The sequence below is a fragment of the Oncorhynchus mykiss genome, chromosome 20 (assembly GCF_013265735.2).
Source record: "Oncorhynchus mykiss isolate Arlee chromosome 20, USDA_OmykA_1.1, whole genome shotgun sequence".
Taxonomy (NCBI): Eukaryota; Metazoa; Chordata; class Actinopteri; order Salmoniformes; family Salmonidae; genus Oncorhynchus; species Oncorhynchus mykiss.
The window spans coordinates 11,624,664-11,637,404 of NC_048584.1; the positions used below are offsets into that span (position 1 = coordinate 11,624,664).

At 45.1% G+C, this 12,741-nt stretch overlaps 1 protein-coding gene across 1 annotated transcript; it reads right to left on the minus strand.

Moving 5' to 3' along the window:
* Positions 1-245: 245 nt before the first annotated feature.
* fshr (follicle stimulating hormone receptor) lies at positions 246-10,150 on the minus strand. Its single transcript, NM_001124327.1, is given in 13 exon segments — positions 246-1,461; positions 1,602-1,793; positions 1,940-2,121; positions 2,306-2,529; positions 4,258-4,443; positions 4,538-4,612; positions 6,305-6,373; positions 6,876-6,956; positions 7,265-7,339; positions 7,577-7,651; positions 7,864-7,938; positions 8,874-8,945; positions 9,901-10,150. Coding segments are annotated over 13 exon segments (1,977 nt in total). The 5' UTR covers positions 10,071-10,150; the 3' UTR covers positions 246-960.
* Positions 10,151-12,741: the final 2,591 nt, after the last annotated feature.

The window sequence follows — 12,741 nt, forward strand, 5'->3', positions numbered from 1 at the left end:
ACCTCTCCTCCCACACACACACACGCAAACACGCACACACACAGAAGGGTTGGGGGATTGGTCATTGTCCTTGAACAGACTGGATGTGCTGAAGGACAGAATGTTTCTGATAACACAAGAAACTGCTCAGAAATGTGTGTGTGTGTGTGTGCCTGTGTTCATGTGTTCGTTTTTGGCTTCTCTATGTGCAGCCACTACACACTATACCTCAACTCCGAGTCTCAGTAACATTCTCACTCTTGGTAAAATGCACAATCATAGAGCTTTATCAACAACAGTAGATGCACAACTCATATAGACACATTTTTTTCTACAACCAATAAACGCAACTCATGAAAGAACCAGACCTGGGTTAAGTAAACAATTTAAAGTAGTGTAAAATACTACTGCCGTTGGTTTGGTTTGCCCTGCTCAATGGAATGCAAACTTTCTAATCTACATTAGGCACACCTCAAAAACACAAAGCACCTCTTTGTGTCTGTATCTGACCCAGGTCTGGAAGCAACAACAAACAAAAAAACATCTTTACATATCTCTTAAGAACATTTAACAAATCTTGAACTGTATTTACTCTATATTGAGAAGACTGGGGGAGGGGAAAGAGAGATAGAGAGAGGGAGGAGGTAGAGAGCAGAGAGAAGGTTCAGTATGTTGATGCGATCGGGTGAATTTGTGAAGTCAAACACTAACTAAAGTACTACTAAACAGCCATCTGCTACTATTAAACAGCAGCCTGTCACTGCGCACAACTCCTGCAGTCCTGTGTGTGTCTGTGTGCATGTGTGTATGAGTGCGTACACGTGTGTGTGTACTCTGAGGCATCAGGGTCCCATCCCTCTCAGAGAAGCTGTTGTTGTTTAAACCAGCCACAGTGTCCCGTGCCTGGTCTTGGGTTCAGGGGTGAGGGGTTAAAGGTCAGGGTTTCAGTAGGGGTCCGGTGGCTTGGTTGATTTGAACCAGTTAACACAGCGTCCCGTGGGAGACTTTGGGCGACATTTGGATCCATGCAGCCTGCTGGACGGAGAAACTCTCTGTCCTGTAGACCTGGGCTTTGGTCGTGAACAGGCCATATCGCGCTGCCAGCAGGAAGAAGTCCCGGCGGAATGTCCGGGTGCATAATCCGTACAGGAAGGGGTTGGCGCATGAGTTTATTGGGTAGAAGAGGACCAATAGCAGCTTGGAGTCGGAGACGGTGATGAGGGGTAGTTTGAGCGCGGCAGAGAGGGCGAAGAAGGAAATAGGCGCCATGCACAGGAAGTCCGTGAAGATGAGGATGGCCATCCGCTGAGCCATGCGGGTTTCAGCACTGGCTGGGGGGGAGGAGGAGTTACGGACGGACAGGTAGATGCTCAGGTAGCATACACACACGCACAGGAAGGCCACCACGTTCAGCAGCAGGAGGAACATGACAAACACCTGAGACGGCAGCGACTCCACATCCATGGGCAGGCAGATACTCACCTGAAACACACACACACCGACGCAGGCACGCACGTACACACACACCCACACCCACACACACACACACAATACCCAAATTAGCATAGTAGCTGTGCAATATAATACGTGTAGAAAAACAGGTAGCATCACACATCCCTCACCTTGCTGTAGCTGCTTACCCCTACAGTGGGTAGCAGAGCCGCTAGACAGGAGAAGGCCCAGCCGGTAGCCATGACAGCACAGGCGTGTCGGAGGCGGAGCTTGCGGTCCAGTCTGAGGGCGTGGGTGATGGTGTGGCAGCGCTCCAGGGTGATGGCCGTCAGAGTAAACACAGACAGCTCACTGGCAAACACCTGCACATTCAGTATAGCGCCTCTGTTAGAGCATCAGTTCTAAGCGTTCAGATCACTTCAATATACGAAGGCTAGGGCGCGCACACACACACACACACACACACACACACACACACACCCTCCTCTACAGTATACAGTATACCCACAGTGAAGAACCCGGCGATGTCACAGCCCGCCCCGGTCTGCCAGCTGATAGCGTGGTTGTAGTACAGACCTCTCGTACGCACGTCCACTGTTGCTATGACCACCAGGTATACGCCCATACACAAGTCGGCAAAGGACAGGTGGCACATCAGGAAGCGTGGCACCGTCATCTTCGCTCGGCTGCCTAGCAACGGAGAATGGGGAGGGGAAAGTTTAGTAATAACTTTTATCACAAGAACGTATTTTAATACGATAACTGCTTTCATTACAAAATTTGTCATCATTCACACATTTGTATTGTGATAAAAACAGTTATTGTGATAAAAACTGTTATTGCGATAAAAATGTTTTTTTTTTTTTTTACTGACCTAGCAACACAAGCAGCACGATGGTGTTGCCTAACAGTGCGAGCACAGAGATAATCCAGATGAGGACACGTAGAGGGGCGGAGCCCATGATGTCTTCACAGGGGTTGAAGGCATCGGGGGCGGGACTACAGGCCACAGACGTCCAATTTAAACAGAAGTCCATAAAGAAGTGGAGGTTGTTCTGAGCCCCGGGTTTAAAGCACGCGGAGGTCATCCGGAAGGTCCTGACAAATGCACGCAAGAATACGAAAATACAGACACACACACTAATTTACAGTGCCTTGCGAAAGTATTCGGCCCCCTTGAACTTTGCGACCTTTTGCCACATTTCAGGCTTCAAACATAAAGATATAAAACTGTATTTTTTTGTGAAGAATCAACAACAAGTGGGACACAATCATGAAGTGGAACGACATTTATTGGATATTTCAAACTTTTTTAACAAATCAAAAACTGAAAAATTGGGCGTGCAAAATTATTCAGCCCCCTTAAGTTAATACTTTGTAGCGCCACCTTTTGCTGCGATTACAGCTGTAAGTCGCTTGGGGTATGTCTCTATCAGTTTTGCACATCGAGAGACTGACATTTTTTCCCATTCCTCCTTGCAAAACAGCTCGAGCTCAGTGAGGTTGGATGGAGAGCATTTGTGAACAGCAGTTTTCAGTTCTTTCCACAGATTCTCGATTGGATTCAGGTCTGGACTTTGACTTGGCCATTCTAACACCTGGATATGTTTATTTTTGAACCATTCCATTGTAGATTTTGCTTTATGTTTTGGATCATTGTCTTGTTGGAAGACAAATCTCCGTCCCAGTCTCAAGTCTTTTGCAGACTCCATCAGGTTTTCTTCCAAAATGGTCCTGTATTTGGCTCCATCCATCTTCCCATCAATTTTAACCATCTTCCCTGTCCCTGCTGAAGAAAAGCAGGCCCAAACCATGATGCTGCCACCACCATGTTTGACAGTGGGGATGGTGTGAGCTGTGTTGCTTTTACGCCAAACATAACGTTTTGCATTGTTGCCAAAAAGTTAAATTTTGGTTTCATCTGACCAGAGCACCTTCTTCCACATGTTTGGTGTGTCTCCCAGGTGGCTTGTGGCAAACTTTAAACAACACTTTTTATGGATATCTTTAAGAAATGGCTTTCTTCTTGCCACTCTTCCATAAAGGCCAGATTTGTGCAATATACGACTGATTGTTGTCCTATGGACAGAGTCTCCCACCTCAGCTGTAGATCTCTGCAGTTCATCCAGAGTGATCATGGGCCTCTTGGCTGCATCTCTGATCAGTCTTCTCCTTGTATGAGCTGAACGTTTAGAGGGACGGCCAGGTCTTGGTAGATTTGCAGTGGTCTGATACTCCTTCCATTTCAATATTATCGCTTGCACAGTGCTCCTTGGGATGTTCAAAGCTTGGGAAATCTTTTTGTATCCAAATCCGGCTTTAAACTTCTTCACAACAGTATCTCGGACCTGCCTGGTGTGTTCCTTGTTCTTCATGATGCTCTCTGCGCTTTTAACGGACCTCTGAGACTATCACAGTGCAGGTGCATTTATACGGAGACTTGATTACACACAGGTGGATTGTATTTATCATCATTAGTCATTTAGGTCAACATTGGATCATTCAGAGATCCTCACTGAACTTCTGGAGAGAGTTTGCTGCACTGAAAGTAAAGGGGCTGAATAATTTTGCACGCCCAATTTTTCAGTTTTTGATTTGTTAAAAAAGTTTGAAATATCCAATAAACGTCGTTCCACTTCATGATTGTGTCCCACTTGTTGTTGATTCTTCACAAAAAAATACAGTTTTATATCTTTATGTTTGAAGCCTGAAATGTGGCAAAAGGTCGCAAAGTTCAAGGGGGCCGAATACTTTCGCAAGGCACTGTATATGTGACATAATATACACAGATATATTCTATCTTGGAGTGTGTGTTTGTCTTCGTACCTGTTCCTCTGGTGTTTATGGAAGGCACAGCAGTGAGATGGGTAGGTGAGGTTAGCCTGTCGTAGCTTTGTGAATAGGGACAGGGGAGGCAGCGCTCTGAGTGAGAACACCGAGACAGCGGACAGATGCTCAACTTCACCCAGCACTGACTCTGGCAGGGAACTCAGCGCTGTACGAGAGATGTCTCTAAATACACACAGACAACAACAACAACACTTGGACACAAAAACAAATGACAGCTGATGATGTCACTGACGTGTCGTTGTGGAGCCATGCTTACAGGAACCCCGGCCCCTCTGCTCCTTTGAAGGAATTATTATGCATATGAGAAAGTTGCAGGTTGCCCATGAGAAACCTGAGCAAAGAGAGAAAGAGAAACCATTATAGTATGTATGTACAGTGGGGCAAAAAAGTATTTAGTCAGCCACCAATTGTGCAAGTTCTCCCACTTAAAAAGATGAGAGAGGCCTGTAATTTTCATCATAGGTACACTTCTACTATGACAGACAAAATTAGAAAAAAAATCCAGAAAATCACATTGTAGGATTTTTAATGAATTTATTTGCAAATTATGGTGGAAAATAAGTATTTGGTCACCTACAAACAAGCAAGATTTCTGGCTCTCACAGACCTGAAACATCTTCTTTAAGAGGCTCCTCTGTCCTCCACTCGTTACCTGTATTAATGGCACCTGTTTGAACTTGTTATCAGTATAAAAGACACCTGTCCACAACCTCAAACAGTCACACTCCAAACTCCACTATGGCCAAGACCAAAGAGCTGTCAAAGGACACCAGAAACAAAATTGTAGACCTGCACCAGGCTGGGAAGACTGAATCTGCAATAGGTAAGCAGCTTAGTTTGAAGAAATCAACTGTGGGAGCAATTATTAGGAAATGGAAGACATACAAGACTACTGATAATCTCCCTCGAGATGGGGCTCCACGCAAGATCTCACCCCGTGGGGTCAAAATGATCACAAAAACGGTGAGCAAAAATCCCAGAACCACACGGGGGGCCTAGTGAATGACCTGCAGAGAGCTGGGACCAAAGTAACAAAGCCTACCATCAGTAACACACTACGCCGCCAGGGACTCAAATCCTGCAGTGCCAGATGTGTCCCCCTGCTTAAGCCAGTACATGTCCAGGCCCGTCTGAAGTTTGCTAGAGAGCATTTGGTTGATCCAGAAGAAGATTGGGAGAATGTCATGGTCAGATGAAACTAAAATAGAAAAATTCAACTCGTCATGTTTGGAGGACAAAGAATGCTGAGTTGCATTCAAAGAACACCATGCCTACTGTGAAGCATGGAGGTGAAAACATCATGCTTTGGGGCTGTTTTTCTGCAAAGGGACCAGGACGACTGATCCGTGTAAAGGAAAGAATGAATGGGGCCATGTATTGTGAGATTTTGAGTGAAAACCTCCTTCCACCAGCAAAGGCATTGAAGATGAAACATGGCTGGGTCTTTCAGCATGACAATGATCCCAAACACACCGCCCGGGCAACGAAGGAGTGGCTTCGTAAGAAGCATTTCAAGGTCCTGGAGGGGCCTAGCCAGTCTCCAGATCTCAACCCCATAGAAAATCTTTGGAGGGAGTTGAAAGTCCGTGTTGTCCAGCAACAGCCCCAAAACATCACTGCTCTAGAGGAGATCTGCATGGAGGAATGGGCCAAAATACCAGCAACAGTGTGTGAAAACCTTGTGAAGACTCACAGAAAACGTTTGACCTCTGTCATTGCCAACAAAGGGTATATAACAAAGTATTGAGATAAACTTTTGTTATTGACCAAATACTTATTTTCCACCATAATTTGCTAATAAATTCATAAAAAAATCCTACAATGTGATTTTCTGGAATTTTTTTTCTCATTTTGTCTGTCATAGTTGAAGTGTACCTATGATGAAAATTACAGGCCTCTCTCATCTTTTTAAGTGGGAGAACTTGCACAATTGGTGGTTGACTAAATACTTTTTTGCCCCACTGTATGCGTGTGTATGCGTGTGTGTATGCGTGTGTGTATGTGTGTGGGCGTGTGGACTCACAGTTTGTGTATCTTGGTTCCGTTAAAGGCGTGACTCTCCACCTCACTGATGCCGTTCTTGGTCAGTCGTCTGGAAGAGGAACGATGTATAAAGTCATTCCATGAAAATGTCATATTTCCAGGGAGATGTGTGGCTACTCTGGGTGTGTGTACTCTGTGTGTCTGTGTACTCTGTGTGTGTGTACTCTGTATGTGTGGGTGTGCTCTGTGTGTGTGGCTGAAATTGAAGAAATGGAATGGTATTAAAACACACACTGTAGAATCTGTGTGTTTGATGTGTTTGATATCGTTCCAATAATTTCGTTCCAGCCATTACTATAAGCCTGGCCTTCCAAACCATGGTGCCACCAGCCATATGTAGTGTGTGTGTGTGTGTGTGTGTGTGTGTGTGTGTGTGTGTGTGTGTGTGTGTGTGTGTGTGTGTGTGTGTGTGTGATGGTGGTCACAGTGTAATATAGACCTTGGGAGACGGGGTTGATAAATTGTTCACTTATCCACCAATCCCCCTGTGTGTGTGTGTGTGTTTGTGTGTGTGGGTAGTGTACTCTGTGTGTGTGTTTGTTACTACTCACAGTTCATCGATGGTATTAGTGGTGAGGCCGAGGAAAGCGTTGCTGGGGATGATCACTATGTGTACATTGTCCTGCAGGTCCCTGCACCACACACACACACACACACGCATACAGAGTACACACACTCACAAAAATAAAATAACCAAACTCCTACAGCTACAGATGTACAAATCTTAATCTAGAGCCAGTTTGCTACAGCAACAGGAATTGTACAATTATTATGTGGATTATAACATTTCCTGCTGTGCATTCAAATGTACAAAAGTGTGATTAAATTAAGATTCTGCATCTGTAAGAGAAGCAGCTCATGTTTCCCACACAATACAGTAACATGTGAACTAGTGAATACACACTCACAAACACTACAGTAAGAGAGCATGGTGACCTACAGCAGAAACGTCAGGGCGGCGGAGTGGATCCGGGAGAAGTTAGGTAGAACCCTCAGTCCAGTGTTGCAGATCGTCCTGAAAAACAGGGCAGTCCCGTCAAAGCCAACTGATTTAGGATTAGCTCTTAGGGTTTAAGGGTTAGGGTTCACTGGCGCTCACAGGTATATTAGTTTGGGCTTTCCCATGAAAGCCTGTTGAAGTAGGGGTAGTGGTTAGGGCTAGGTTTAGGGCTTAGGGATTAGGGTTAGAGTTTAGGGGTTAATGTTAGGTATAAGGGATAAGAGGTTAGGGGTTAGGGGATATGGAACTCACAGGTGACTGAGTTTCGGAAGTCCAATGAAAGCCTGATGATGGATGATGACCAGGTGTTTTGACTTGGTGATGGTTCTGGAGCAGACACGCAACATTTGAAATACACACATGATGCATGAAATGGTGTGAGAGTGGTGTTTGAGTTGCCTATGAATGGTGCATTGATGCTGTTTGAATGGTGTATGAGCGGGGTATGAATGTGTTTGAATGGTGTATGAGCGGGGTATGAATGTTGTGTTGAGGGGTGTATAAATGTTGTGTTGTGGTACTGTAGGACTAATACTTACATCTCAGTTAGTCTGGGGAGGTTAGCAAATGCAAAAGCCCCGATGCTCTCTAACATACCATTCTCTGTTAGCACACTGAGAGAGAGAGAGAGAGAGAGAGAGAGAGAGAGAGAGAGAGAGAGAGAGAGAGAGAGAGAGAGAGAGAGAGAGAGAGAGAGAGAGAGAGAGAGAGAGAGAGAGAGAGAGAGAGAGAGAGAGAGAGAGAGAGAGAGAGAGAGAGAGAGAGAGAGAGAGAGAGAGAGAGAGAGAGAGAGAGAGAGAGAGAGAGAGAGAGAGAGAGAGAGAGATGGTCAGAGAAAGGGAGAAATGGTCAGAGAAAAGGAGAGAGGGAGTTAGGGAGACAAAGGAAGAGAGATTGGAAAAGATAGAAATGGACAGAGGAGTATAGCAGTGAGAGTGGTTGACCTATCTATATATAGCACACTTGGTTTTAAAGTAACTGTCCAGTGTTTCCAGATTTCTATGAAATGTGAGCTATAATTAATTACAATATGATTGAAATAGTTTTCCTTCCAAAAAATACATCCAAAGTAATTAAGTATGTTGAAAAGCATATTCTCTGTGTTGGAATGGTGTGAGCGTACCTAAACAACAGACGGGTGTGGGCGTATACCGGTCATTAAAAATATGAATGCGAGTAGTCAGCTGATTGGCCAGAGGAGGATGACAACATAGCTAGCATTTTTTTTAAACCTTCCGTTTTTGGTGGAGATGTCAACAACATTATTTGGGCATGAGTTAAACAGAATATTAACTTTTAAAAGTTAGCTTTTCAATGGACAGTTACTTTAAGTAGCCTAGCTGTAGTCGTTCCTAAGGAGACAAACCAAAGACAGAAGATTAAATGACAAATCATATTTTCCATAACATAGGCCTATTATAAGGTATTCCTGTCTTCCTCTCCTCTGTTTGGGTGATCAAAATCTACAGTGTTTCTACTCATCGTGTTCCACATCAGTCTAAACACATAGTCGGACTAAACACACACACCGACACACACACACACTTACATGGCAGTGAGCTGCTGTAGGTTGGTGAAGGCTTCTCGGGGAAACACTCTGATGTGCGTCTGTTTGAACTCCCTGTAAAACACAACAACAAATTAGATTGTAGGTCGTACCTCATTCACTAACTAGCCAATCAATGAAAAACGTTCCCTGGCCTTGACCTGAGAACAGAACACACACAAAGAGTTCACATTATTGCTGGGAACGATACAGCAGTCTGTGTGTGTGTGTGTGTGTGTTAGGGGGACCTGATATCTCTGTCACATCCTCTTTGGCTGTGATTGTCTTAAGACCTGTATTTACACATACGTGTGAGTGTGAGTGTGAGTGCGAGTGTGTGTGTGTATGTATGTGAGAGAGAGAGAGAGAGAGAGAGAGAGAGAGAGAGAGAGAGAGAGAGAGAGAGAGAGAGAGAGAGAGGGGGGGGGTTCAATTCTAAGTGGCATATACTGTATTACTGTTACATTACAGAATGTCTCTGCTGGAAGTCTTTGTAGGAGACAAGCACTGTTGCCCATTTGTGGTGATAGCCTTGAGATTCCTTCAGAAATGTTTCAACTATAAAAGCATGAGGCCAGAGTTTACCACAGTCTACTACAATCGCCTCCCCCCGCACCTCTTCACACCATAACACCAACCCAACGACATCATGACAACACAAAGAGACAATAATGACAACAACAACAACAACCTCCACATCAGCAGCTGTTAATACAATCAAACAGACAATAATTCAAATCAGTAGAATTTCCATCAGCAACATCAACAGCCAAAACTGGATCCCCTCTTGCATCTTGGGGTGTGTGTGTGTGTGTGTACTCACAGGTCGGTGGTGTTCTTGGGGTGTGTGTGTGTGTACTCACAGGTCGGTGGTGTTCTTGGGGTGTGTGTGTGTGTACTCACAGGTCGGTGGTGTTATTGGGGTGTGTGTGTGTGTGTACTCACAGGTCGGAGGTGTTCTTGGGGTGTGTGTGTGTGTGTGTACTCACAGGTCGGTGGTGTTCTTGGGGATGTGTGTGTGTGTACTCACAGGTCAGTGGTGTTCTTGGGGATGTGTGTGGGCATATGTGTGATGGTGTTACCCATACAGAGGTAGGTAAATGTTGTCCCAGAGTTTACCATTGCTACCTCTGCCTGAGACACACACACACAGCCCAACATACACAGCAGCATCTTCATAATCTTCTTCATCTTCATCATCTCCCTCCTCCACCTCTCTTCTCTGTTCTAAAGTGTCCAGAATGGCTTCAACTCGCCTGTCTTTTTCTCGTCCCAGCACCTCTTCTCTTTCCTCCTCTCCGGTTATTTCTCTTCTCCTCTTTCTTCTGTCTTCTTCTTCTCTGTCTTCTTGTCCTCTCTTTTCAGATCCCTATCTCCTCTCCGCCGTAAATGCTTACATGTACACAGGTGCTTCAGCAGTGCCCACAAACTCAGCCCGCCTTTCCCTTTTCCGTCTCTCCCTCCTCAGCAGTGCGTGTGCGTGAGTTTGAGAGAGTGTGTGTACGAGAGAGAGAGAGAGAGAGGGAGAGAGCGAGAGAGATTGAAAGAGGCTGGCGCTTCTTCCTGTATGTGTGGGTGTGTGAACTGCTGTTGAGTGTGTGTGAGAGAGAATGTCTCTGCTGGGAGTCTCTGTAGGCTGAGGCTGAGAGGACGGCTCATAATAATGGCTGAAATTGAAGAAATGGAATGGTATTAAAACACATACTGTAGAACCTGTATATTTGATGTGTTTGAGACCGTTCCAATAATTCCGTCCAGCCATTACTATAAGCCTGGCCTACCCAATTGTGGTGCCACCAGCCACCTGTATAATATAGACCTTGGGAGACGGGGTTGATAAACTGTTCACTTATCCACCAATCTCTTGGATCCCTAACCCCTACCCTTTGTCCCCTTCCCCTAACTCCAGAGGATATTGTTTAATATCTAAATTAAATAGGTCAATCAATATGTAAATACAGTAACTCTTACTGTAATACAGTAACCCTGCTCTCTGATAGGCTGGATTAAATCACGTACACCTTTCCAATCACTTACTCCATTGTATAAGCCGCTAGGGGTTAGGGAGTAGGAGCTGTAATGTGTTGAGGATAGGAGTTAGGGGCTGAAAGAGGCCCTGGCTGGGACCAGTGAGTGTGTTTAGTCTGTGTGTTTGTATGTGTGTGTGTTTAGTTTAGTCTGATGTGTCATATTTGTGTCTGAAGGGAGCAATGTGGACATAACATTCTCTAACCCTACTGCCCTACAAGCACTCACACACACACACACACACACACACACACACACACACACACACACACTGTATTTTGTCCTCCTCTTCTCCCCCATTCTCTTCTCCCTACATTCCTCGCTCCTCTATCTCTTCCTCCTCTTTTCCCCTTCCTCCATGCACCTGTGTTGTTCTGGAGCTGGAGGGGTGTGAGTGTGAGTATGTGTGTGTCAGTGTTTCAAGTTTCAACGTTTATTCGCCATGTGCACAGGATACAACAGGTGTAAAACAGCACAGTGAAATACCATGAGAGATCTTTCCCAACAATGCAGTGATAATAATATGAATATAGATAATAGAAAATAGAATAAGTGAGTGGTGCAGCGGTCTAAGGCACTGCATCGCAGTACTAGAGGCGTCACTACAGTCCCGGGTTCGATCCCAGGCTGTGTCGCAGCCGGCCAAGAACCGGAGACCCATGAGGTGGTGTACAATTGGCCCAATGTCGTCCAGGTTAGGGCAGGGTTTAGCCAGCTAGGATGTCCTTGTCCCATCGCACTATAGCGACTCCTTGTGGCGGACTGGGCGCATGCACACTGAATTCGGTTGCCAGCTGTATGTTGTTTCCTCCAACACATTGGTGCGGCTGGCTTCCAGGTTAAGCGAGCAGTGTGTCAAGAAGCTTGGCGGGGTCATGTTTCGGAGGATGCATGGCTCTCGACCCTCGCCTCTCCCGAGTTCGTGCTGGAGTTGCAGCGATAGGACAAGACTGTAACTACCAATTGGTGAAACATTTTGGAAAATGGTGTTTCATAAAGAAAGTATTCACATTTTCCAAAATTTTTCACCACCATACATGTTTGTCCTGATTTTTTTCTTTTTTCCGAGTAGGCTGGCTCATAGTAATGGCTGGAACGACGAGAATGGAATGCCATCAAACACATAGAAAACCATGTGTTTGATACCATTGCCAAATTCCGCTCCGGCCATTACCATGACCCCAATTAAAGGAGAATCTCACCCTGGGGGATTCTGGGCTTTTTTTCATACATATTTGCCCAGGAGGAAGGTCTGGGCTTTGCACGCTGAATGATATGATGGTGTACTGACGGGGAGAGAGGCTGAGATCGGAAAATACATGTAGTCCTGCTTTATAACAGTATAACATCTCAAAGGCTATATGTTATACTGATCCCACTATATGTTTTTGTGCTTGTAGATATGGCTGTCCTTGTTCGATAGAGCCATTGAACCTCTTTCAGCTATGTTCTTATCAGAGGATTCATTGCTAAATATACAAGCAAAAACATTTTATTCTCCAGTCTCCGAAAACTACAATTCATGTGGGGTGGTGCTTTGTGCTCTGGCCTGTCCCTCCCACAAGGCAGGCTTTTTTGAAAGGGAGGCAGACACTAACGTCACAATCCTTTGGGCAAAACTAAAAGAACTGACCAGACCACAATGGCTTCAAGTGATTCCTCTGATCAACACAAATTCGACAATGAAGAATTGTTTGATGCTCTGTTAGCTACATGGTGACATTCAACCATACATGTTTCAATCAGAATAAAGCGAAAAGGATTTGAAACAAAGAGTTGGATTTAGCTAGAAGCTCAGCTACAGCTGATGCCAGCACTACTGTAAAAGGGCAGATGACAAATA